General features: G+C 38.9%; 2 protein-coding genes across 3 annotated transcripts; one reads left to right on the top strand and one right to left on the bottom strand.

Moving 5' to 3' along the window:
- Nucleotides 1–173: 173 nt before the first annotated feature.
- On the top strand, nt 174–10,762 carry LOC146316950 (ubiquitin-conjugating enzyme E2 Q2-like). Of its 2 annotated transcripts, none has more exons than XM_084734183.1 (13): nt 174–463; nt 4,893–4,997; nt 5,135–5,257; nt 5,351–5,407; nt 5,507–5,656; nt 7,097–7,181; nt 7,282–7,342; nt 7,435–7,525; nt 7,612–7,670; nt 8,423–8,471; nt 8,554–8,649; nt 9,997–10,063; nt 10,154–10,762. In XM_084734183.1, the coding sequence occupies exons 1-13, from the start codon at nt 305–307 to the stop codon at nt 10,183–10,185; spliced, it is 1,134 nt and encodes a 377-aa protein (XP_084590309.1). In that variant the 5' UTR covers nt 174–304; the 3' UTR covers nt 10,186–10,762. The 2 variants fall into 2 exon arrangements, with proteins under 2 accessions (XP_084590309.1, XP_084590308.1); XM_084734182.1 differs by having other exon boundaries at nt 176–463; nt 5,504–5,656.
- Nucleotides 10,763–13,886: 3,124 nt separating this feature from the next.
- scamp5a (secretory carrier membrane protein 5a) lies at nt 13,887–26,104 on the bottom strand. Its single transcript, XM_084734623.1, has 7 exons — nt 25,848–26,104; nt 24,914–24,995; nt 24,618–24,737; nt 21,887–22,043; nt 21,691–21,792; nt 20,370–20,487; nt 13,887–17,767 (listed from the first exon to the last, which is right to left on the bottom strand). The coding sequence occupies exons 2-7, from the start codon at nt 24,918–24,920 to the stop codon at nt 17,579–17,581; spliced, it is 693 nt and encodes a 230-aa protein (XP_084590749.1). The 5' UTR covers nt 24,921–24,995; nt 25,848–26,104; the 3' UTR covers nt 13,887–17,578.
- Between the last annotated feature and the right edge of the window lie 1,662 nt (nt 26,105–27,766).

Below are 27,766 nucleotides of genomic sequence, written 5' to 3'. Positions count from 1 at the left end.
CATTTATGAAATTAGTCTCAAATAAAATCATGTAATACAACAATAATAAAGTAATAGGCTACAACAACAAAAAATGAAATAAACGAAATATTATAGAGTACATATTAATTAAATAGAAGTTATGTAGTGTCGTAACTGTCAAATACTCCTGACAGAGTACATGATGAACCTCCACCCTCAGCCCTTTGTTGTTGTTCTCACGCTAACATGCGAGATCCGTAGACCCGACTCAACTGCGCGGTCGGTCACATCCCGCCCCGACTTCCCCTCTGCCAGCGGCCTGGTGGTTTGAGATGAGTAGAAGATGTCGGTTTCGGGGCTGAAGGCCGAATTGAAGTTTTTGGAGTCAATTTTTGACCCAAACCACGAACGATTCAGAATAATAGACTGGAAACCCGACGAACTCAGTTGCCAATTCAACGTAACAGGAGAGAAGCTGCTGATCATTCACTGCAACATCACGGTGAGTCCAGGCCAGCTCTGCCTGCGCACAAGCTAACCCAGCAGCCACTGACTATCAACTGAAACCAAATCAGGTTCCGTGTTTACAAATTAAATACGGTTAAAGTGTTCGCTGTCGTTTTCATGTTGTGTTTAGACACCACGAGTCAAACAACCACACTGATCGAAGGAAATAATACATCACCGGTGTCAAAATCACTTTGAAAAAGTATACGAGAAAACGTCGATTAGTAACGACGCTGCAGTAGCCTGGGCTAGCCTGTTAATTGAAAGTAACGTTAACGCTAGCTTAAGTCTTGACTAGATGGGAACCCTAGACCTGCGAAAGATCTCGCGAGAGCGAGTACTTCAATCTAAACTGTTATCTTTCCATAACCTTAATTAAATGTAATTTTGTCCCTAAACCTAAGTACATCTTAACCAAAGCGTTGTTGCAGTATAAAAAAAAATAATACGTTTGTACAACCTTCAGAAAGAGGCAACAACGCGGACAAATCCCGTGAGAGTTGCGCGGATCGAGGGTTCCTTTCAAGACATGACAACTAGCTTGTCTTGTTAGCCAAAATAACTGCGTTACTGTTGGCAGTACTACGGCTAACTTTCTTACTTCTGCGCCTACGTACCCAGTTTAATCTCAAAGTTATTTAGCCCAGGCATAAGGGGACTTTATCAAAATAACAGCTGTTTTTTAATTATATTTAAAAGAACACGTTTATCTGAACAGGCATAGCGGTTAACATATTTAACGTTAAATAGAGGCGGTTCAATGGAATGTTGTTCTACTGTGCTTTCTGCCTTTTCAGTCGATAGACAGATCCCACTGGCGAACTTAACTGGCATAGATTAAAGCTGTGACGTTAATAGTCCCTTTATCGGGACACCAAAATATGTAGAAAGTGATGCAGTGTACAGATATGAAGGAGTCTTAACTGTACTTAACTTGCTGTTATTTTTTTCTACCTATTAGTAATGTGGGTTTAGCTGTTTGTGAGTGTGCATATATATATGTAACGCTGTATATACACGTATTGTTTTTTTTCCCATTTAACCATTATTTTACCAGGAAGTGCCACTGAAATCGAAAATCGCTTTTACAAGAGGGACTGGGCCAAGGTTGCAGCCATACAAAATGACCACACATAAAATGTAACATGTACAACATGATATAGTTATATATATTTAGTGCTGCAGAAATGTCCTGGCCTACAAATCTTGTTTTTCAGATGTAAGAAAACATGTTTGTTCGGTACAGATCCCAAGAAATGACACATTATCAGGACTTTGTTTTTCAGTGAAAATTAAAACTGATGCAAAACTGTTCATTCTCACTAATCAAGAATCATATCACAGTAATATCATTTGACAAATGGGCCTTTCATTTTTATGCAGTTCAACACCAGCCCCTTGGAGCTGTGTATATAAAATATTAGTAAAATAAATAATTTTCAGGCGTGAAAAACACGGTAAACATCACAAAAAGTAGGTGATTTCACTAACAACTGAGGTTCAGTCTAATCATGGTCACCTGCATTTATATGGTTCAGGTGGCGCAGATCATTTTTGCAACACCCTGACCACATCCTTATTTCTCAGCGAAAACATCCACACACATACGCTTCCACTTAGACTTGTGTTCTCAGGACAGGTTTGTTGAAATGTTTTACTTACCATTTATCTTCAGTCTCAAAGAAACTGGAGTACATTCAGCATAACAATCTTCCCTCTAAAAACAAAAAAAAAGAAAAATGAAAGTAAGTGGAAAGGTTGGCCCAGGCATCCTGCCCCTGAACATCCCAAGACCTGCATATTTCCCATTTCTGATTGGCTGGATCATGCATCTTCACCACTTGACTGGCTGAGCCCACCTGAACTAGCCAATCCGTTATAGGAAGAGCAGGTAGAGATGCAGAATATGGAGGTCTTGGAGCCTCTGGGAGTGGGATTGAGAACTGCTGCCTTATAGTGATGTGTAGTGATACACTGAATTGTTCCACTGGGCATGGACTTGTAAAGGAGCTGTATGAGACATGATCTAATGGGCGTGTCTTTTTGAATTTGACTTTATGATGGTTTGTGTGATATTCCAGAAAAGTATGTACATAGCTTAAGTGTTAAATGGCAGCTATTTGTCTGAAGGCAATGTTCAGTGTCTTATGTCTTTTTCATGCCATCATCAGGAAGCACTTGTAGGTCCATGAATTTTTGCAGGTGCATAAAAACAGTATTTTCTTAGGCCTTGCTCATATTAAGATCACTGTTATAACCGGTGTCCAACTTGTCAATAGATATACTTTATCTCCACTACATTAAATTTATTTGATAACTTTAGTTGGTAACTTTGTCGATTCAGATTATTAATACAAAATATAAATAAACTATTATGAATAATTATTACATGTCATTATAGGTTAAGTTACACAGCATTATATAAAGAAGTCTCGTTAATGGTCACATGGTGCTGTAGGTGGGACATTGATCGAGACCACAGTGTGGACAACAGACACAGAGAGGCAGCTGCATTAGAGTCAAAGTAATGCATTATCTGCAGTTACAAATACAACAAATAAAAATACAGACAATTGTAAAAAACTGCTGAACATTGGTGAAGATAATCAGACGACCCCTGATAATTATGGTTAAACTTTTTCTGAGTGATTTTTCTGCTCTGATACATCTGACTTGGCATTTCATAGCACACAAATGTCTGAAACCCAAACCAACATTGATCCCTCATGCCAGCCAAACTCTGTCATTAATGGTAATTTAACTCAAATTTAATGGATGTAGAGTTATATTGATACACAGTACTTTGAACCCTCACACTAACGCTGTAATCATACCACTGATGACATGTTTGTTCTTAACATAGAAATCTTTCCCGTCTCTATCATCCGTCCCACATAACATGACAAGGCATGCATTCCCAGTCATATCCGAACCCATTTGTATCTTCATATCTAAACAGCACCACAGCTGTACAAATATGCATTGTGTTCATGGGATCCTTATCACTTAAAATTATTACCAATACATTGCATACTGTAGGTACCACACATGACAGATTTTGACCATTTGAGCTTGCTTGTTAAACTACACAACAGCTCTGCTGTTAGGGTCAGGTACTGTTCACATTTGAACTGATATGGTACTGGTCCCCAATGGTAACTTTTTTCGGTACTCTACTCTCTCTCTGTAATATCAAAAATGTATTTTCTGTAGCAAAAAAATGAGTCCTTACACACCACATGAAATAAAATCCTTCCCTCTCCCATCTCAAACTCAGCTCTGCAACCTGCAGCCTGTCAGTCTGTCACCAGGGCAACACTGTTGTTTATGTCGCGGAGGAAGTACACATGATATCCTTCCACCACTGTGCTTACATACTGTAATATTTCTCTGTTGATAGCCTGCTAGTCACAGATATCATACTTGTGTACTAAATATCTTGTTGGTGAAGAGTTTCAGACAGCCAGTGTCTGAGTTTTGGCTAATGCTAGTAAAAATACTAAGCCAGCCTAGAGAGTGAAAATAGCCCAGTTATCTCCAACAACAACATATCCAACATGCACATTAATCACCTTTTTGATGCCTCACTTAAAGTTTAGTTGTCAGTGGATGGTTAAAAGCCAGACTGTTCAGATGCTGGCTGTAGTTGTGCTAACGTTAGCTGTAGCTACTGCAGGGGATTTAGGTTTCAAGCTATGAAAACGCTTCACTGTTTAGCTTTTAGGTGTATTGTATTTTGTGTTTGTTAGACATTTTACCCCTGCCAGCTTTGCATTTTACTTTACAAATATTGCAGTGTCGAGTCTGGAAAAGGTTAACCACACTCGAGACTGCTTTCAGCTCGTTATGACCCTCACTCACTTGAGCAGACTGCTACTGCTCGCTCTAACGCCACTCTCGCACTTTATCTTTTTCTCTATACTGTGACTGGTTCTCGGTTGTACCGACGTAATTCAGTTGGTACCGTTAAAAGTACAGAGTTTGGTAGCCAACCGTACCCGCTATACCATAACCTCCTAGGATGAAGAATTAGCCTTTTATAATTCAGAATTGTCACTTGGATTTTCAGTCATGTAAACTGAAGTCTATGCATGATTTAACATCTGTATTAAGGGTTATTTGAAAGTTCAGCACAGCACTCAGGCACTTGTTGTCCAGTGCTGGAGATACGTTTGCTCTACAGCTGACGCATCATCTTGTTCAGTAGGTGGCTGTGTGGGCTAAGACATTTGATCTGAAGTTATTTATAGCTTTGGAATAAAGTTTGACATTTTATATAGATGAGATTTCCCTGGGCAATTCTTTGGTTTCCAAAATCAGTGATTTCCTCTGTTTAGTGTTAATTTACAATCTGTAGACAAAAAGGCCATTAACATTAAGCATGATGACTGAATTTCCATATTGCACCGTTGCCTCTGTTGCAGGAATCCTATCCCTCAACACCGCCAATATGGTTTGTTGACTCTGATGATCCCAGTCTGGCTGAAGTGTTGGAGCGCTTAGAGGATGTGAGAAAAGGCAGCACATTGGTAAGTTGGCTGATGTGGATCCAGCTTCACAGAGGCTTGGTACATACGGTAATTTAGCATACATTTAGTGTTATAACACTAGAAACTTGAGCAGTTTGCTTTTATATTTGATGTTTTCTTGCTGATTTCACCTGCAGCTTCTTCAGCAGTTGAAGCGGCTCATTTGTGATCTCTGTCGGCTTTACAACCTTCCACAACATCCAGATGTAGAAATGCTCGACCAGCCTCTACCCGCTGGCCCGATTACCCAAGAGCGAAAGGTACTGACCTAAAACAAGAACAAAATCCACTGTCTTTTTGTTGCAATGGAAAACTGAGTGTTAGTCAACTCACAATGTTTAACCACACTACAGCATGGGCCACCAGATGAGGTGACATCTGAAGAGGAGGAGGAGGAAGAAATGGGAGAGGTACCTATGTGTATTCATGTCTATTTATATTATTTATAGGTTAATGATACAATTTGTTTTACATTCTGTTACTAAGCATGATTGAAACACTGGCAGCAGGACATTGACCTGGACCAAGACCTGGACCATTATGACATGAAAGAAGAGGAGCCAGCAGATGGAAAAAAGTCAGAAGATGACGGGATAGAAAAAGAAAATCTGGCCATCTTGGAGAAGATTCGTAAAAACCAGAGACAGGATCATTTGAATGTAAGTGGACATTTACTTCTTGTCTGTGTTTGTGTTTCTTTGAGTTTTTGTGACTGTGAAAAAGCCAAAGAAAAGGAGCTGCCCTGTAAATTCTCTTTTAATGTTAATGCATTTTTATTGAATCTGAATCCAGTATCGAATCCACATCCTTTCAAATACCTTTTCAAGTTTAGATTTCACATTTGTAGGTAACTGATGTTATAAAGAACTAAAACTGTTCAGATCTGAGGAGTTCATTTGCAGAGACAGAGAAAAACATTCATAAATTGAGCATGACTGATTGATATTCCCAGGAGTGAACAAAAAAAGCACGATTTAGTAAACTGAATCAAAATGGAGACATCCATTTTTACAAATGAAGCTTTCACCTGTAATCACGTTTTGTTTGCTGAGAATACCAAAACACTGAATTTCTCAGTGTTGGTCCGAATAATGCTCCAACCCAGAAATGAGACGAGCAGCATTAGATATGAAATGTTTCTTATATTACTCTCTTACTAAAAAGAAAGAGGAGAGATAAATTGTTTGATTAGAGGTTTGTGAGTGTTGGAGTTCAACTAGGAACCATTTGGCAAAATGGAACCATTTATTGGAACCCAACCCTCCATAAATTCTCTCCTTTACTCCCTCTGACAAATTACATTTTTTCAGCGAGTTTGGCCATGTTCAGATCGACAGCAGCACTGTGTCCAAAACGCAGACTCATCATTCCTTTCACTGCTGACACAGTGTGGCTGCTGCCGCAGTGGTCTCCAGCAGAAGTAATGCTAAGCTGTCCAGCAAAAAATTTATTTGGCTCTCAACCTATGTAGCAGCACAGTCCAACATTATCAGTGGCCTCGCCGGTGAGGGAGAAGAGGCCAGCTGGAATCGTGAAATCAGAGTTCTGAACATGCAGTTTTGGAATTCAAGAACAAAACCCAGACTGTAGTTGATGAAATGATCCAAACTCAATGCAAAAATGATTCAAATTGCTGGATTTATTCAGATTTTATGAAGGTCAGCATCCTAAAACATCTAAGATTTGAGATTAACTTCTCAAATAAATTGTCAGGTAATGCAAACATGATGATCTTATTGTAGGGCTGAGGTCAGTATTTTTGATAAAATACCTCAACACTGACATCGCAACAATACTGTAGGATTCACAAAATATGGACAAAATAAATTATTGATGAAAGGTAGATAATCGAACAGCCAGAAGAGTCTGGTAAGTTGAGAAAATTACAACACCTTAGTTTAATGCAGCCTTTAAAAGCCTTATATCACAATTTTAGTACAATATCTATGCTTTGCCCAGCCCTACAGAGAGAAATGACTAAGAATTTCACCTGTGATTGTCCTGATGTAGCCCTGCCCACCTCCATAGCAGACTATATCCTCTTATTTGTCCTGGTATTCGACCATCTGTGTGATTCACCTTTGTGATTTCTGTTGCAGGGTGCAGTGTCTGGCTCTGTGCAAGCCTCAGACCGCCTAATGAAGGAACTCAGGGAGATCTACAGATCACAGAGTTACAAGACGGGTGATTACAGTGACATATTTCTCTATAGTGTTGACTTTTAATGTTTTAACATGTCATTCGCAGATTGATTTAAAGCTCTATGTTTGTCTTTGTTTCGCAGGTATTTATTCAGTCGAACTAGTCAGTGACAGCCTTTATGAATGGCATGTCAAATTAAGGACGTAAGTTCTTGCATTCAGTTCCTTTTTTAAATTTTCAAACTTTGCATATGTTGTGTTTTTTGTGAAATTTGACTTGTTGTTTTCTATTACAGGGTAGACCCAGATAGTCCATTACATAGTGACTTGCAGGTCTTAAAAGAAAAGGAAGGAGTGGACTACATTCTGCTCAATTTCTCTTATAAAGTGAGTCCTGTGATAATGTTTGTCATTTGTTTGGAGAAAAGAGATTTCCTGAGACTCAAGATATTTTTTTTCCTTTCATGTGGCAGGATAATTTTCCTTTTGACCCACCTTTTGTACGGGTTGTCTCACCTGTACTCTCCGGAGGGTGAGTGTGTAGTCATCTCCGCCTATTCTGAAGAAAATATTCACTCACTACGGCTTGGTCCACATTTGTTGTGCACACAGTTTTGAGATGGATTGGACTGGAGAGATTTACTCACTATATTAATGGATGGAAAATGAAAAATATCAATGTGAAGTACTAATTCTAAATGTTTCACACCATATGTTGTGCTTGGCAAATGTGGTGATACTGTGCTTTATTTGCCTACAAAGCTGATGTCAGCTCCTTTCATGAATCGCTTCATGCTTTTAGGTGCAGGGTGGACTTTATTTTATACTACATTATTACTGCATAGTACAAACTCTGGTTTGCTCATGACTGGCTACAAATTGTAATCTCTGACTCTTAAAAGTAAATAAGTATTGTCAGAAACCAGTATAGACTATGAAAAACATTTGAACAAGACTTTTTGGCAATTCATTCAGCACCTCATTCATGCAGAATCTTTATAGGTTCTGATTCTTAATAATAGGCATTAACAAAGTGGCCTGGATATTACTGCTTGAATTTATTGATTCATCTAAAATTTGCTGTCACAACAGCTACGAGATTCAAATCACCTATTTGCAAAAATCAAAATCTCTCCCACAAGGCAAATCAAAACATTGTGAAATAAATTTCAAGCACAACAAAGGTCAAGTGAACACTTTCTTGATCCAATTTACACACCTGTTTTAAATATGCATTATTATTCTACACTCATCCCTAATAGTCTTTCTATTTTTTCATTACAGTTATGTTCTCGGAGGAGGAGCCTTGTGCATGGAGCTTCTCACAAAACAGGTGTGTGAATGAGTTTGATACATTAAATGGCATAATTGTCCTCAACTTAACAGAATTAATGGTGGGTTTGTGTTTGTTTCAGGGCTGGAGCAGTGCCTATTCCATAGAGTCTGTCATTATGCAGATAAATGCAACTCTGGTTAAAGGAAAAGCCAGAGTGCAGTTTGGAGCCAATAAGGTAACTGATGTGATTAGTCGGCTGTCAGCATGTTGTTTGATCATATCTGAAGGCAAAAAGGTTTCCTGGGTGTTTGGAAGGTGGGGCAAAAAGCCTGCCGTCAGAGAAGCATGAAGAATCCCATAAATTAGGATAACCAGACACGCTGTTTCTCATCAAAGGATTTCATGATGCTGCTGCAGAGGACGCTCTACCAACTGAGCTCCAGAGCCACCCCTGTTAACTTTTATTATGAATCAGGAAATATTAATATCCTTTATTATGAATAAGGGAATATTGTGTTTTCATCTGCAGTAACTTAACACAACTGTTCTGCAGCTGAAAGCAAACATGAGACAGTGAAGGCACAAAGTTCAAACTGCGACAAAGGAGGGAAACTAAATTTCCAACCACAGACATTCATTTGAAAGCTACAAAAGTGCTGAAAGCTGAATACACAGACACTTTTAAAAACATCTGTCTCTCTGCTGTCCTGCACAGACATGAGCTGAGTCTCAGTGCACATCAGAAAAAAACAACACAGACCAGGTCTACTGGCAAGGGGAAAAGGGACAGTCGCATATTTTAAAAAAAAAATGCATACACGCACTAGTTTTGGCGTAGAAACTGTGTTTTATACTTTGGTTGATCCTGGACAGAATTTGCTGCAAGTGGTTTAAAGTTGGTTTTAGCTATAATTAAAAATATCACTAACTGTCAGGAATTTTAGTGTGACATTGGTTATCGTTTCACCCCTACTGTGTAGTTGTGTTTCAGTCATTACAAGTGTCTCGTATCTGGAAAAAATCGCTCCTCCAGAATGAGTCATTGAGCAAGATGCTGAACACCTGACTGCTCCTGATGGTTGGCACCTTGCGTGCCTGGACATGTAGACTAGAACAGCGCTATATAAATGCAGTCTTTTTACCGTATGTGTCTCCTCTCACCAGATGAATTCTACAGCAACCTTTTGCTCCCTCTGACTGAATGTGTCGAAATTCCCCAAGCTGCCTTTGTGCTGTCATTTCATATGTGACAAAGAGAACAGTGACCATTTCAGTGTATTTTCTGCGTAACTTCATCTGCCATTACTACAAAGGACAGACCTTGTAGAGGCTATTTTCACAGACCGTTTACTGACATAGTTACACTTGCATTCACATGGGTCATTTTATGCCTTTATTGGAGCCAGTAGAAGGAAAATGACAGAAAATTATGGGAGAGATGGGGAATGACCCGCAATTACATTCCCTCGCCAGACGTGAACCAGGAACATTGCTTTTTATGTTGCTGATTGATTGTTTTTATGTTCCCACTGCATTGCGAGCAACTTCTGTACATCTCACAGAGCATTATTTGCTTTTTCAGAACCAGTACAATCTTGCCAGAGCACAACAGTCGTACAAATCCCTTGTGCAGATTCATGAAAAGAACGGTGAGTAGATATTTCTGAATGGTTTGGTCTCAGTAGACTCTCAGTGGTATGGATCCATTGGCTAAGGGGTTTGTCTGTCTGTTTTTACAGGCTGGTACACACCACCTAAAGAGGACGGATAAGGAGCTACTACCACTATGCACTGAGAACATGTCTTTGGGTCAAAGTATCTTGTTTTCTTTGGAATATTTTCCCCCCTTCTGACTTAACTGGGGGTATATCATCTTTCTTGCGGAAACCATCTCGCTGGCTCATCTGACAAGTATTCCTTCGCCCTGCTCCAGGAAAAGACTTTCTTCTGGTATCACTTGGCTTCTCCCCTCAGTGTTTTAGTGAGGGAGGATGATGTGAGGGTATCACTATTCCTGTTTTCTAAATAAGCTCATTTGTCTTTAAAAAAAAAACTTTTCTCCCTTTAAATGTGGGGAAATGCTTTTTCTTTAGCTGCTTTGACAAAGTGGGCATCAGTTACCCCTCTTTAAATGGGAATTTTAAAAGAAGATTGATACTGAAGCTCTTGAAGTGACACCTCACCACACCTGTTTTTATTTTTATTGACCGCAGTTTTTTTTTCCTCCCCTCTTCTTTTTTTCTTTTGGAAATATAACTGGTACATAAATGCAAATATTGTTTTAGAACTATTATTTGGCAGTTGTTTTTATTTGAGCATCATATACAATAAATGAGCCAATTTTCTTAGTTTGGAAGCTTATCTTTAACTTGAGATGATTCACCACTCAGTATCTTTTAGCTCTTTTTAAGAATATCGGGCCAAGCAGAATCAAACTGCTATAATGAACTATAAGTTGGTGAACAAATCCACTAGTGGCTAATAACAAAACAGGGCCGAAAGACATGAAAAATCTCAGAATCTGCATATTGCTAATATTTGGAAGGTATTTTCGTCAGAAGATGATAAGTTATGGCATCGTTTTGGACGTTCTAACAGATTTAATGTTAATGTTAAAGAGCTCTTTCTGCCTTATCTCTGTTAACACATCGGCCCCACAAGTGCTCAGTTCGACTATTGGTCTTTCTATTGATTATAGCTGTAGAGGTTGATGGCTAGTTTGATGCTGAAAATGAAGCCCAGCGTGTACAAAGTTAACAGCATGTTGCACAGGAGCCTCGTCTCAACCGCTGTTATTAAACATAGTTGGATTTGATTACAGTCGCAGTGCTGGGAGGGGCTTTACAGAGGGAATTAAGGGTGTTTTGGATGTGTTTTTTTTTTCATCACTCTGCCCAGTTTTGCAGACATACATTGATTGTAGTGGTTTGTTCCCGCCCAATTTAGATTTAAAAGTGCTACCCCTGTTACATGACGTCACACCCAGCTGGATTCATCCCCTCTCAGGGGCCAAACATCATCACTTGCAGGGCTTCCTTTGCCACAACAGCACACCTTCTTGGTGTGTGACAAGAAGGATAATTGGTCGTGTGATAAGAACTGACCCGAAACTCTTACCTTTGACCATGCAATATACTCGAGTACTTCACCAGTACTGCTGTTCCCCATACCACCGCACACACACACACACTGTATCTATCGATCTGTCGGCTCTTTTGCAGTTTATTTGTTAACACTGTCTGCAAAAGTATGTTTGAATGGCAACTCAGGTAACAAAACAATACTTCAGAGGGGAATCTGTACATGTACATGTTGGGTTTGTTTTTTTTTTTGTTTTTTTCTGGGATTAATTAACGCTCTGTATCGCTGACGTTTAGGGTTACTCACCCACTGACCTGATGTCAAAAACAAACTGTAACGAGCCACGTTTCTTTTAATTCAAGCGATGGAAGAAGAAAAGACGCCATTTTAACAGGATTGTAGTAGCATGGTGACCACAACATGTAATGGCTCATCAATACCCACTCTGTTTTTCCTCTTAAGTACTGAAGTAGATTTGATTTCAGTGTGTGATTTTTTTTTTTTTTTTAATATTCCTGATAAAGACATTTGCACAACTAGCCAAAATGCACCTGTAGAGGTAAATTATAACAACAAACACGTTCTGAGCTAAATATTTTAAAATCAGGAAATGTTTTATTCTCCGCAGACTGCTCCACGTCCTGTTGTTACGTCTGATACAGCTGAAGGGAGGCTGAGGGGGAGGGATTATCGGCTATCATTATGAAGAAGTGTCCTCGCCTCTAAAGGGCCTGTGTTGTCTCGTGGCACAGGAACGCTGGACGATAAACTTTCAACCTCCCCCCGCTACACAGCCTTTATCCACCTGTGTGATCGCCTCCCTTCAAAATGCCAAAACTGGTCAGAGGGGATTATTGAGAGATGATTGAGGTTTGATAGTCATGCCGTGGTGAATAGACTTGCACGTTTCTCTAACTGGACTGTGTGTTGGAAAGGTTCATATATCTCAATTTGTCATTTCTCTTTTTCTGGCACCAACAAACAGATGATCCAGTCTGGCCCCAATGGCTCGCTTTGGTTTTCTTTTCTTTTTCATTTTTTCCATTTGAAGAAATTTTGACCATGTACAGTAATTTGTAAACTTGCATCAAGTTTATGAATAAAGAATTTTAAGATTATTGCCGTTTGACCGGTTTCTCTCTGTATTATTTGAGTCACTACAAGATTTTAATGTTGTCCTAATGGATTGTAGGTTTATAGGCTTGATATTGATATTTTAAATAGATAAAAGAATGTGCTGCTGATACAGATCTAAGTTCAACAAAAATAAAAATGCAACAGCTGATTTTGCTCCTGGTCCATGCACAAGAGGCTTATTTCTCTCTGTCTTTCATCTTTTTCAACAAACTTGTTAAAGTCTGTGTTAGTGAGAGTAGGGTTGCTCTCCTGGTCAAATAGCCATAGTTCAGTGCCAAGCTGCACTATTTAGAGTGGCTGTGAAATAATCCAGATGTTTAATCAGCATGTCTATGTGCCACACCTGTCAGGTGGATGGATTATCTTGGCAATGCATAAGTGCTCACTAACAGACTTGAATCAATTTGTGATCAAAATTTGAGAGAAATAAAACTTTAGTGTGCATAGAAGACGTCTTAGATGTTTTACTTCATTGTCAGAAAAAATGGGAGCAAAAACAAAAGTTCTACATTTATATATTTTGTTTAGTGTATAAAAGAATTCTTTGCTTAAAGAGAAAAATGGAGATTCATAGTACATCTACAGAAATTCTGGCTGTTGAGTGTAGAAGAGTGGTTCTCAAATAGAGATCCAGCAACCCCCAGTGGTCAGATTTATTTACAAAAGGATTCATTATAGTCTGCATTTATTTTGTGATGAGAACTTCAGTGATTGTTACTTATTTACAAAACTATCATCTATCATATCCATGTGCCAGGCTAGGCCTATTATTGTTCTTTTTATATTTTATACATATATTTTATTTTATTATTGTATATTATTTGAAATAGTCAATATAGACTAAGAGTGAAACACATTCTCTTAATGTTTGTTATAGGTATTCTGTTCACATTAGGGGAACTGACAATAACTGATATTAAAAAAAAATTACAATAATATAATTAACATAACGTAATTCTTTTGGCCACAATAATCATGTGTTGAACCTCTGATATCATGGCAGCCCTAGCTGTGACATGATGCAAATATTTTTAATACACGTCTAATATCTTTCCAATACATTTCTCTTGTGTTCTTTCACATACCCAATTAGAAGTGTGAAAGAAACAGGATGCTTCAAATTATTCCAAGGTGCATAGATAAGGGGGTCTGTGGCATATTTTCTATCTTGTAAGACGTCGTTGGCTGAAAAAAACTCGAGGACCTCTGGTTGAGCAGAACCTGCATGCAAACTCGTCAAATAACAAAACAGGATGCAACAAGAACTGTTTAATATCTATTAGGGTAAGACCAAATAATACAAAAGTAATACACAAAAATGTATTCCTCATTTACTTCACTCGTGGAGACACAGCCTCCTCAAACTTTTCACTCACCTAATCAGAGCATGTTTCCACCAAATGTGTTTGTCCATGGCAAATATTTACCTCACCTCAAGTAATTATATATTTATATCTAGCTATGATATAGTACATGATAATACATATCAAACAACATACAGTACATGTGGGAACATGGGAGAGTTGATGGGAAATGGCTTTCAGAAGCTTTGATACAGCAACATGAAATGCAGAGTATTGACACTGCAGTTCCTGCTACACGATAACTATACAGCTGTAATTTCCATAATCACACTAACTGTGCTGTATGTACATATGGCAGAAAGTTTGGACTGATCCAAAATTGACCCAAATAATTTACTACACACAGAGAAAAGTTGCTTGTTTGTTCATCTTTGTGCATACTTTACACTTAATTTATAGAACCGATCAGCTAAACTTTGTGCATTTACTAACTGATGAGCATGTGGAAGGTAGAGTTTACAGGGTTAAACTTCATATCTACTGTATGTGGATCTGCTGGTGAAAATGTTATGCAATTGTTAAATTATAGTTGTTTTGTCCAACTTGAAAACAGGCCCACTTTTCAATCCATACACGATTGTGTATGGACAGCTATTTCGCCAATGTGAGAAAAAAATCCTGTAAGTCATTATAATGAGAAACATTCTCAAAATAATGAGATATCTAAAAATAATGAGTCAGTATCTCACAATAATGAGATGGTTTCTCTAAATGACGAAGAACTTTTTAAAAATAATGAGCTAGTAGCTTAAAACAATGATTTGGTTTCTCAAAGCAATGAATTGGTTTCTCTAAACAATGAGGAACTTTTTGAAATTATGACTTAGTATCTTAAAACAATGAGTTGGTTTCTCAAAGCAATGAATTGGTTTCTCTAAATAATGAGGAACTTTTTGAAATTATGACTTAGTATCTCAAAATAATGAGTAAGTGTCTCAAAGCAATATAAAACTTTCTCAAAATAATCACAGTATTTTCATCACATCGTCGAAAATGGGCTTCCATATTTATATTACAGTCATTAATATTCTTATATATATACTTGAAGCCTGCACAACAGGATCCCACTTGATCCAAATAATTCTACTGTTTAATATATTTATGTTAGTATTGCTCCACTGTGATTCACTGTGAATTTAGTTTGCACTGACGTCAACAGGTAACCCAGTGCAAACATAATCTAATAATAAAAAAAAACAACAGTATTATAATAAAAAAAAAAGAAAAACATCAAAATCTGTTTCCCACAGCCATGGAAAGACACAACAAACATGTGGCTCAAACTCATCCACACATCATCCAAAATACACAAAATAGGGTGGTACAAAAAAACAACAACTAAAAAAAGTAAAACAGACAGCCTATTGAATACCACATCATCACAATCAGACAAGACGACTCACAGGTTTTTGAAATAACGAGCATTCACATACGTATCTTCACATCTGTTTCAAGTCTAATACTGTATTACTGTAATAACCATCTACTTGAAGAGTCTTGAAGACGTTTTCCAAAGACTTGATTGACATCTTCACTGAAATCAATATCAGGCCTCACTTCATAAAGAAATAATTGGCTTGAATTATTTTATATTCTATTTTCTTTTATATAAATATCATATTATTACACCTACTCATAGAATAACACCAACAGCCACAGAATGACACACTAAGGCCTGAAATCCAGAGCTTCTGAAACAAGTAGTCATTTAAGCATTTACATGGAGGGGAAGGTGGGAGAATTTGCCAAAGAGGGGGAAACATCCATCACTTCATACAATGCTATGACCACCTACAACAATGATTATTCATATTTACTGTATGCCCAAGTGTTTTGGTTTGCTCTCACTTTTAACCTGTACAACGTTGACTTGGAATGTTTTATCCAATAAATCCTAAATACCGCATGTGCTTCACATTAACATGTAGTAATAATTTATTTCACTGAAAACCTGCTAAACGTAGAACCAGTGCGTTAGTGACAAAAACCCCCGAATGGTTGAATAATGGCGATGAACGGAGACAGAAGCCGGTTTCGTTGACACTCAAAGGGCTTCACAGGTAGAATTTAAAACCAGCTATCACACAAGTTAAAAAAAATACTGAATTAAATAGAACGGTTCACTAACGCAGAGTAACTTCTCATCAGTAAAAACAAACAAACAAAAACAATCAGGTCACCAAAACATGAAAAGTGAAGGGTTTTCTCTGGAGGTTTAAACTCTTAGAATAGTTGTGGAAAAAGCTGCTTGATATATTTTGTGCTAGATACAAAATGTCTTCTAATTTAAATTTTGTTAGAGACAAATTATTTGAAACTTTTATTTCACCGTTCTGTAACTTTTGTATATTTTGTATCTATTATCATATTTCAGCCAAGTTCAACCTGTTTCTTTCAACAAAAAAGTAACATATTTTACATACAAAAGAAGATGAACTTCTTGGCCAACATGAAAGGGACAGTTCACTTCAAAATCAAAAACACATATTTTTGCCTCTGGCCTGTAGTGCTACTTATGGGATGTTTACATCTGTCGTCTTACTGACTGGCCAGACGTCTGTCTTCCCTTTCAAATATAATGGAACTAGATGGCAATCCACACACTTTGTTGTGAGCAGTTTCACACAGGAACTACTTTCTCTCTACAGCAGAAGAAAGTCATTTCTCATGATACATTTTATCAACGTATTTTTGGGGGGCTTTGGGCACAAAAAGTGCCATTTAGTCCCATTATATTCAAGAGAAGGCAGACATCTCTACAGCCAATCTCCAAAAACTCTGCAACTCATGCAAAAAAAACCCCTCTGGATAAATAAATAGCACAACAGGTAATTTTGGGGTGAACTGTCCCTTCAGAAGAATAATTTGCTTAATATTTCTCACACAGACATGAAAGCGATATTCGTCTTCTAATCTAACTCTCTGCAAGAAAGCGAATTTGAGTTTCCCAAATTGTCAAACCATTTCTTTAAAGGGAAATCGATTAATCAATTAAAATTTTCGGGCCGATTTGTTTATCAGCTGAGTTGCAAACAGCTGCAGTGCATCAACTGATGGGCAAATGTTTTTAGTGTTTGGTGACCTTCAAGGCTAATCAAAGTAAACACTTAGGATAATAGCTACTACAGTACATTAAAAAACACATTAAAGGTCATTAAAATATGTTTTAAGATTGTGACACAGGCAGAGGAAGGCAGAGAAGTCACTCCGATGAACCTACCTGAATAAACTGATGAAGCTCAGGGTCGCGGTTTTAGCTTTTCTTATGTGTCTCCGTTGAGAAGCAACACACACATTGCCCAGCTAAAATTGAGCAGCATAAGAGATTTAAAAAACAAAACAAAACAAAACCAAACAACAGCTTTTTTTAACTACTGGCTGTTGATTTAAATGTGAACTGACTTAAATGATTAACTCTCACGTGTGTCAGAATTCAATAAAAGAACACTTCCACCAAAAACATGACTTTGTTCTGTTTCAGCTTGTACAGTGTTAGAATGAAGGGCACCTAATTCTGAATTGTGTTCTCAGTTGATCCCTTTATATCTCTCCCACACGGCGGCGCGGCCCCCCTCCTCTGTCCTACATCGGGTCGTCGTAGTTGTAGGTGGGAGCTGCCGAGTACTGGTTCTGCTGCATGGCTCCCTGCGCCGCTCCCATGGCCGCCTGCTGAGCTGCCTGCTGGACGTGGGGGTTCTTCCAGGCCCCGGTGGCCCACTCCTCCTGGGCCTTACCCAGGCTGCCGCCACTGCCGCGGTAGAAGTTATGAACCTGCGGAGTAATTCAAGGCATTTTACCATCATTGCTGTGTTTCAGGAAGTTTGAGTCTGTGCCACAGTTTAAATAACCTTAAATACCTGCTGTTTTTGTAAGTTTACTGCCTGCAATTTGATTTCATGTCTTTTTTTATAAATATTTTTTTATTGAAATTTAAAGCCTTGCAATAATTATTAAAGTATAGACAGTACAAAGTGAAACAAAACATTTTCTGAACAACAACATAAAAATAAAAAACAACATAAAAATAAAAAAGCAAAAAACAAAAAACAAGTCGGAGAAAGGGAAGAATACACAGGATGTTGTTTTTAATCGTCTTTAAGGTCTGGTGAGATGTCCAAGAGGTCGACATATTCCAAAAAAGGGTTCCAGGCGTCTCTGAATTTTTTTTTATCAAGCCTATGAGGGAAATATGAGTTTCTACATTCATCATGTGCTGCGGGAGAAGTGTGCTTCTGTTTCAACACAATCAAGCGTCTGGTCGGCACAGCTGTAAAAGCCAGAGCTCACTGTGTGGCAACGGGGAGGCCGGTATTAAGTGGAGCACCGAAGATGGCTGATAGAGCGTGAGTGATAGAGTCTGGCTTATTGTTTCAAATATGTTTGACCATAAATTTGTCAGTTTGGGACAAGAGCAGAACATATGGATGTGAGTATCAGGAGATTGTCTGCACCGCTTACAGGCATCGGTGACGTATTGAATTGTATGCATTGAATTATCCATGACGGCACATATGGAGGAAAGGACCGGGTCTGGAAAGTGATTCCACTGCGCGTCAGATAAATCTGCCCCCAGGTCGTTTTCCAAGGCGTGTTTGACTTGGGAAGGGAGGCGATTTGATCTGTCTTCTAATTTTGTTTGCTGTCACACTACTTTTATTACCATTTATCTGTGTTTATATTATAAACTGTATTTTTTTACATGCTGTTTTATGCATTTCTGTGTACTGTTTTGCTTGTTCTGTTGCTTTTATTGTTGAGTATTTGTTTTCGTTTGCTTGGTTTATTAACTGTGAAGCACTTTGTAACTGCTGTTTGGAAAAGTGCTGTATAAATAAGGCTTATTATTAAAGTTTAACTGACTTTTTGCAGTCAGTTTTCTGCAGGTTGCACGAGTTTATTGTACCATCGATGTTGCTGCGACTGTAATTTGATTGGTGCAACATCTGTGTGGGCGGCCACAAAAAATAAGAAGCCTGGTGACAGACGTACGCCATTGCTTAGTCCCATCCGTGATGTGAGCACCCTGTACTGAACTCAGTGACCCTGTATAGTACACTGTGTTCATGTCATATAGCATAGATGGTAAAGACAGGAAAGTATTGTAAGTAAGATCTTGTTCTTAATGACTTGCCTGGTTAAATAAAGGTAAAATGCTGATGTTAAAGACTTGCAGAGAGTGGGATTAGTCACATCAGTTACATCTGAGAGCGGGACAGACCCTTTGATTCTGTCTCTGTGTCTGGATGGAAAGCTCCCCTCTTCCTGCCCTTCTGTTCCATTTGTAATTTCATTCAGACCGATCACTGTCTTCCCTTTTCCTTTGTTCATCACTATTCACACACTGTGCATTCACTGCTCTGCTTTAGGGAATAAGCGTGCTTCACTTCCCTCTCTCTGGGTCAACTCACCAGCTCAGACCTGGTTTGTGTCTGTCGAGTGATCATTAACTTTATTAAGCTGACTATATTGAACACTGCGGCGCGCACAGTGTGAGCTCAGCAGCTGCCTGCTGTGAACAGAATATGGAATCTGTCCAAGGTCAATATCATGACTCTGAAAACACTGAATGACTTGTTTTAATAAGTTGTTTTAACGTTAGTTTAAAGTATTAATAATTGTGAAATTTCTTGGGGCTGTTCAGTCAGACAGTGGAAGATTTCAGACTGAACGTGGCATTTCATCCTTGCAACTGCAGCGAAAGTCAAGCTGCATGTGCTGTGCGCAATTTATATTATGCTCATTATAATGTTGATCAATGTTAAAACGGTGTTCTTCTGCCTCAATAATATTAATATCACCAGATAATACATTGAAGTGGTCAAGTTTGGAACCCACATACATAAAGATAGTGTGCTTCTGTTCACTGGAAATGTGTCACGGGAAAAATATAAATGCCTACTCCTCACCCCATCACACTATCTAGCATTACATCAAAGCAATGTTCATCCCAGGTCGGCACCCGTGCATGTTTGACTTAAAACCCTTCTCATGCACACTGTGAGGACTTGTTGAAAAAAAAAGGGTGAAATGTTTTGTATCAGTGAGAATAAGTAGGTTACAAGATTATGATTTACTCCAGTAAATATGAATCTGCTGTGTTGACAACCAATCCCATTGCAATGTTTGGCATGCTAACTAATATTAGCACGCTCTCGCCCTGGAACTCGGACATAACCATAGCTCTTTTTTCAAGCAACGCTAGCCTTAAAATGTCACTCGACCTCTGCACGGCCCCAGAGGTTTGAAGCTGGATGAGGTTTCACAAAAAGTCTTAAAACGGTCTCATCCACTAATGTAAAATATTGGTGTAATAGTCTAGTAATAGGGAGGAAAATTTAAATTTCAATTCAATAAGTAGAAATAAGTCGGTCACCTTTGTGAGGGCGATGAAGGAGAGCACGGCCACTGCGGTAAACATGATGGTGGGAATCAGCATGACCACAGCTGAGCCGATGTTGGTGCTGAAGAAGGTGATGGTAGCCAGCCAGCCACTGACGGGAACAAAAAAAGAGTTAGTCACATCTCAAACCTATGACGTTATCCAGTCCGTTTTTTTTTTAACTATGTGGAGAGCTCAGTGGGGAGGAAGAGATGTGAGGCAAAGATATTTCGTGTAGTGACAGAGAGAAAGGTTCACGCCGATGACATTAACATTATTATCTCAGCTGAATCTGAACGGACATATTTTTCGGTTCAGCGCGACTTCCAAGGGGTATTATCTCCTTTTAACACGGTATCAAAAAGTAATTTGATAGTCATCTGTGCACCTATGGGCACACTGCCAACAGGAACTGCTGGCACCGAAAGGCTGATTCAGCGTTAATGGTGCCAATCTGACGAAATTTAAATTAAGCAAATCAAGGCTTTGGGTCTGTACAGTTATCTTGGTTTTGTCTGAGGCGGGCCCACAGTGTCAGACTTTGAAAACACTTGTCTTAAAGTCTGTGTAAAGCAATAATAAATATGTGTTCTGAGTTTGTTACTGCACAAAAATGTGTTATTACCCACCCAGTCAATTCTGTATGATTAATGTATAGTAAAGTGTAGCATAGCCAATTATATAAAATTAAACCTCAAAGTCATGAAAAAATTTGCAGTTTTCTTTGCTCCATTAATTGAGTGAAGCAAAGCAAGTAAACTAAGCTGTTTCAGACTTTGAAACCTTTGCCACAGACTAACTATTTCACCTTTTAATGAACTGTGCTGTGTAAATTATAAAGAAAACCTCCTGTTCGGTGCAGGGTATGGTACAGGACACCAAGGTATCAAAGTTTGTGCGTCTGAGACTTCGTTTTGGGTACAGAGTGGTGACAACTTTAAGGAAAAATGTGAATAAATAAAGGATCACTGAACGGTTTGAAGAGAATGAAAATGATGTGGAAAAATGTGCTGAGGCCTTTGCAGCCATTATATCTTGCGGGAGATTTTAGTACGCCGTTTCAGACAGAATTCCCAACCACCACCATTAAAAATCCAAATGGAGTGGATATATCATAGAAGAATGGTGTTTATCTCTCCAACAGAGCTCCAGAAACTTGAAGAATGACTGCAAAGGTGCATTAAAGCTCTTATGGTGGCTTCTATAACAACTTTTTATTGTTTTCTTTCTTTAAATTGTCACTAATCTGTATTAATGCTCCATATTAAACATATTAAATAGGTGTGTTTGATACTAATTCCTTCAGAGTTCTTACCACACTCCCCAGCCTGGAATGCCAACAGTCTGGATGATACTGATCACCACCTGGGCCATGAAGACGAAGAAGAAAGCCATGAAGTTGAAGGAGCTGTCGGTCCTGCGCAGAGAGAATAACAACCGTCAGAGATGATGTGGCGCAGCAGGGCAGCAGGTACACATTGCCGAGCGTGTTCGGAGTGGAAGCGGCTCACTTGAAGGCCTTGTAGATGGGCCTGAACCAGCACACGTAGGAGCAGGGGGTGAAGAGGATGAGCCACAGGATGGCCATGCCGAAGTTGGTCGCTCCGCCGCCTCCGCACATCCACGCCAGACAGCCAATCAGATTAACGGCCAGCGTGGCAGTATTCACTGTCAACATCACAGCGAAGGAACAAGGATGACAGAAACCTCTATAGCGATCATCCCACAGGCTGCATTACTCATAACTCAGCAGGATTGAATCACTACGACTCTGAGCAGCTACTCGACGCTACAATAATTTAAAGTTGACTGGAGCTACGGTTCATTTAGCACACACAGCACACAGTTTCTACTCTACGGGTACCAACATTTTGTGTAAACTAATCTATCGTTTAACCAGACTTACATTCTTGTTTTCATATGGCAGAACCTATGTGATAATGAAAAAGATACCATCATGCTTATGTGGATATCATAATCTCGCACATCACTATTATGAATTGCTATTAGAGCGGCAATTATTAGTGGATTAATTAGTTAGATGATCGAAAGAAAATTAGTTGACAACTATTTTAATAAATCGATGAATCATTTCAGTTATTTTTCAAGCAAAAATGTCAAACATTTGTTGGTACCAACATCGGAAATGTGAGGATTTTCTGCTTTGTTTTTGGTTTTTGGACTGTTGGTTGGACAAAAGAAGCGATTTAAAGACGTCACCTTGGGCTGTGAGAAGTTGTAACGAGCATTTCTCAATTTTATTGACATTTTATAAACTAAAACATTATTCAATCAATTGTGAAAATAATGAAATTGTCGATTGTTATTAGTCTCTAATTATTAGTTGCAGCTAAGGGCTTCAACCAATGAATGTTTTCATAATTGATTAATCCACATTGTATTGCAATCTGTATGGACAAAAATGTGAAAAAGGCTCACTCCCAGAGCCCAAAATGTCTTCAAATATCTTGTTTTGTCTGACAAAAACTCAACGACATTCAGTCTTCAGTGATATGCAATCTAAAAGCCACAAATTTAAAGGGAAAATTCGCCACTTTTCATGCCTATGTCCAGTCAGTGTTGATGGTAAATGTAGTCAACTGAAGCAATGAATTCCTTGAGCCCCCCTGCTGCAAAATCTGTTGCTCTTTCTGCATCCAGTGACGTCACAGTGATGCTTCCATGCAAGTTCCATTAACGCACCAGAAAAATAGTTGATTATTGCGTCTCATTCCGAGGATGACAAATACTGACATTTTGGGGTTTGTGAAGCACAGCAACATAATGAAGAATACAGGAATATCTCTGCAGCCATACACTTCTAGAGGGTCATAAAAGATGAATGAAAGGGATTATGAGTCTATACATTGTTTTTTTTTTAGCAAAATTATGCCTTTAAATGTATGTATCCTTGTTTCTTGGCTTGTCTGCATTCACTGTGATGTTGCAAATCACAGAAAAAACTCTTTCTGACAATAAAATATCATCATCATCATCATCATCATCATCACCAACGAAGAACTACAGGCTATTTCAACTTGAACTTCTAGTTTCCATCTCTTGGTATCCAGGGTGCGGGCTAGATGAGTATTTCTGTCACCTAACACTATGTTTTGGCCAACAAGGTAATAGCTATAGGCTAGGGTGGTGACAGACGGCAATATGGGTGTGGGTGTCAGAAGCTCACATGAAATGCATCCTGGTACATGTAGGCACTGTCAGCACAGCTCCAAGCACAGGAAAACTCATCTTTCTTGCTCAATATAGCACACACAGGAATATATTGCTTCCTTTGACCACATTTACAATCAACAGTGATCAGACATCCATATAAAAAGTGGTGAACTTTCCCTTTGAGAAGCTGCAAAAAGAGAAATTTGGCATTTTGCTTGAAAATAAGCTGAAACAATTCATCAATAATCAAACTAGGAATTTTCTGCCAGTCAGCTTTATCAAAATCAATCTTAGACTTGTGAAGTTTTGTTCACTCAAAACACAGAGCATAAGCAAATGTGCCAAACAAACTTAGACACTGTATTTCAGTTACAGCTGTGTAATGCCAGGAATCTGACGATGTGACACGTACAACGATACAGGGGATACGATTCAATATATTGTGATAATGTAACAAAGGCAGTATGTGTCAGGGTGTTTTTAAATCTGATTTATTCATGTATAAAGAAGACGCCACTGCATGCATAAAATCCAGGTTTAAAAAGTTAACTTTTTTATGCAATCAGAGCAGTGGGATCTGCATTTGTATTTATCACAGTCCCTCTAACATCCAACTACTTCTTGTGAAATCTGAGCAAAGATATGTGCTTAAGTCTCAGTTTCTGTCACTACAATAGAGTGGCTTGGCTGAAGATTGATCACAACACTGACATGAATCTTTGCATGTAAACTATTAGTCTTCTTGAGAACCAAAGCAATATCACAACACATAATATTGTGACACTCACGTGTATCAATATTTCTTACACCCCTAATTTCAAACTTAAAATGCACAAGACAACAGAAACAATGTTAAACTGGCTCTGTGCCAGAGAGTGAAACTGGTCAATCTGGTCTCACAGCTATACTGGAGTGTTTGTGATATTTGGCTCTCATAATATTTTGGGTAAAACAAAGTGGCATGGCATGACAAAACAGAAGCTGTGCACAGGTTAACAGCTTATACAATGATGCACACACGCTTAAACTTGAGATCATCACACAAACTGTCACCGCAGGTACACTCACAGATCCACAGGTAATAGAGCCTCTTGCACATGGTGCGACGCTGGTCTGGGATCTCATTGAAGTCTTGGTAAAAACACGGCTTGAGGGGGATGAACCGAGGCAGGGGAGGGAAGTTGTTTTCTAGAAAGGACACAAAGACACAGTCGAATCAAGGCAGCTGCCCACACAGCAAAATTCATAAAGAAATCAAGTCAAGACAGCTGCATGCAGGATTACAATTCAGCCTTTATGGATGATTTTGCATTAACAGCCAGATTTGTGCAAACAGACTCTAAAATCACATGCTGAAAGCTTACCTGCCATGATGACCGCTCAGTATTTATCTCCTACTTGCAAACAAGCACACAGACTTCAATCTCAGCTGCCTTGAAAACCAAACTGCAGAGAAAGAACAGAGCTGTTTTATTATAATAAGTGCAACATCACCCTCACACTGCTCCTCTCCTTGTGGGCAACAGGCCACAATCCTCCATAGGCCTTCCTGTGTGTGGATGCATGCACACATTTCACTGGAATTACACACTTTAAATCCCATATATGATTTGATTAGAGGTGGTGCCCAGCCCTTCCAGTGTATCCACCCATACTGCTGCATCATTCATTAAAATAGACACAGATAAACATGTTTTCTTGACCACACATTAATGGTGGGGAATAGTGTGGCCTGGTCGCGATTCCTTAAATGTATTCAAAACCTATGGGCGCAAAATATGCGTGTTACAGGCCTTAAACGTGTACAGATTTGGCTATATATAGTAGAGCTCGTTGTGTGGCTTTTAAACATGCCAATAGGCCATAATCAACCATCTTCCACCTTATTTGGCTGTTTGTAAGCCGCATTCCCATGCATATGATGGTGGATGTGTACCATACCTCTGAAGGGCATCTTTCTACCACAAAATAAAGCAATCCAAGCCAAGAGAACCTGATTTATCCTGTTTGATTGCATGCATTGTGATGCTATAACTGTCTTAAATGTGTATTTCTCTCGGTGGACGGCAGTGATGCTGCAGTGGGACACAGGGCATCGTGATCACAAGCGATGGAGAAGCGTCCTTCAGCCTGTGCGACACGGTGCATCGGTGCTTCGAGCAGGTCAAGCCCAAACGCCTCACAATAAACCACGCAGGCATCAGATTTTCGAGGTTTATTTTTGATGCATTTGTTTCCGTCTTTTTTTTCCCTAGATGCGGTGTAATGAATGAAAATGCAGCGATTAAGCCGCCTTACCTCCCGTTTAGTCCGAGAACGTCGCTACAATCCCACCGTTCGTTTAAATAATAGCATCCTATGGATTAATCTGCTTTAACACACATTGGAGGAAACAGACAGATCTGGTGCCGTTTAAGACAGAAATATGTTACGTTATTCCTGAAATGATGGGTTTGGGAGTAAGAGGCGGGGTCACGTGACGTAAGGTCTTTTCTTTACGCACATACCCCCCCACCCTGCGTTCCCGCCCGGGCAAGACCAGGGCGAAAAAAAAAAAAAAAAAAAAGCTGATGTATAGGAAAACGAGGGAACCCGAGATCTATTGAACTCTCGCGAGATTTCTACGTGTTGTCCCCTCATTGTGCATCTTGTACAAACTAAGTATATTTTATGGCGTGACCACGCCGTGTTTAAGTTTTGTGGAGGGTTTAGGAAAGAGAAAACACCCACTTTAGAATAGAGAAAGATCGTAATTTGTGTTAAAATTTTTGTTCTCGCGAGATCTTTCGCTGGTCTGGGGTTCCCTCCTAGAAACGACCCCCCAAAAAACGGGATTTGTTGCTCTCCTCAACAGACCAATCAGAGTGCAGAGATATTTCTGCAAGCCCCGCCCTTCCTTGATGCTGTCCACAGTGCTGAAAATCAGAGGAAGCATTACACAATCTGATCTAATTGGCTCAGTGTGAAGTGTTAACAAACATCACAGCAAAAATTAAAACGGTGTATGACAGTCCTTCTCAGAGAGAAAAGAATATCACAGTCATCCAGAGGGTAAAAACTTAATTAAAGGACCAGTAAGACAAAAGATGAGTGTAAAATTTAGAATATTACAGAAATTAAATATAATATTTATAAGTAGGTTTTCAATAGTGCATCAATAATTGAATTAGCCTTTTACATCTTCAGACGGCACAGGTCCTCTTCCATGGAGGTCACCATGTTGCACCACCATGTTTCTACAGTAGCCCAAAATGGACAAACCAAACATTGCTCTATTGGATTATAGATTCCTCTGCATCCTACACACTGGTCCTTTAACTGGGTGGCATACATAATTTACAGAGGCCAGCTGTTATCTTCTGAAAACGGGTTAATTATTTCATTGTCCCTGCAATAACAAGCTCACTTTCTTTAGATAGTGGGTCAGTCTAACTAACTGTATCATAGTTACATTTATGACTTTTTTGGATAACAAATTTAAAGGACCAGTGTGTTAGGATTGCAAACATGTTGCCACACCAAGCATGTAGGAGAAGCTACAGTGGTCGTTCAGGACTATTACGGAAATATGGCAGCTCTAAAGATGTAAACAGCTGATTCTAACATAACAAAAACAAAACAATCCTTATCTTTAAGTGTTTATGCACTAGTGAATACATAAGTTTGAATGTATTATTCCATTTATGCTGCATTCATCCCTGTAGATCTTATACAGCGGACCTTTAGGGCATGCAAGTTCATTTGTGTACCATATTTCATATACAAAGGCAATTCAGATTAAAGAGAAATAAGAAGTCGGCAACATTTATTTTGATTAATTTATACAATTGATCAGCACAGTGTAACAAAGATACAGCTTATAGGGAGAGATACTTTTATACTTCCAAAGCACCTTTTTTAAAATTATTTATTTCCCCAATAAATGCAGCAGCAGATACTGTTTCTTCTGCCTTCCTGGTGGGGAGAGGGTCTAACTGAGCATGTGCAGGATAAGTATCATCACTCTCGCATGTTTCTGATTGAGGGAATAAGACTTGTTGCAACCATCCCTGTTGCAACCATTACCTGTCTACCCTACTTGTGATGGGTTTATGCATGTTTATGCCATCTTTTACAATCTGCCCTCTTGGTTTCATTTTGATTTTTACACTTATATACCTGATAAAGTCTGTCCCCAGTTCTGAGCAGCTGTTGGGGCGGCAGAAAAAGAGTTTTTT

Source organism: Lutjanus erythropterus, chromosome 13 (genome assembly GCF_056507025.1).
Source record: "Lutjanus erythropterus isolate fLutEry1 chromosome 13, fLutEry1.hap2, whole genome shotgun sequence".
Classification (NCBI taxonomy): Eukaryota; Metazoa; Chordata; class Actinopteri; order Lutjaniformes; family Lutjanidae; genus Lutjanus; species Lutjanus erythropterus.
The sequence above is the reverse complement of the archived record's forward strand: the minus strand, read 5'-3'. Positions and strand labels throughout refer to the sequence as shown.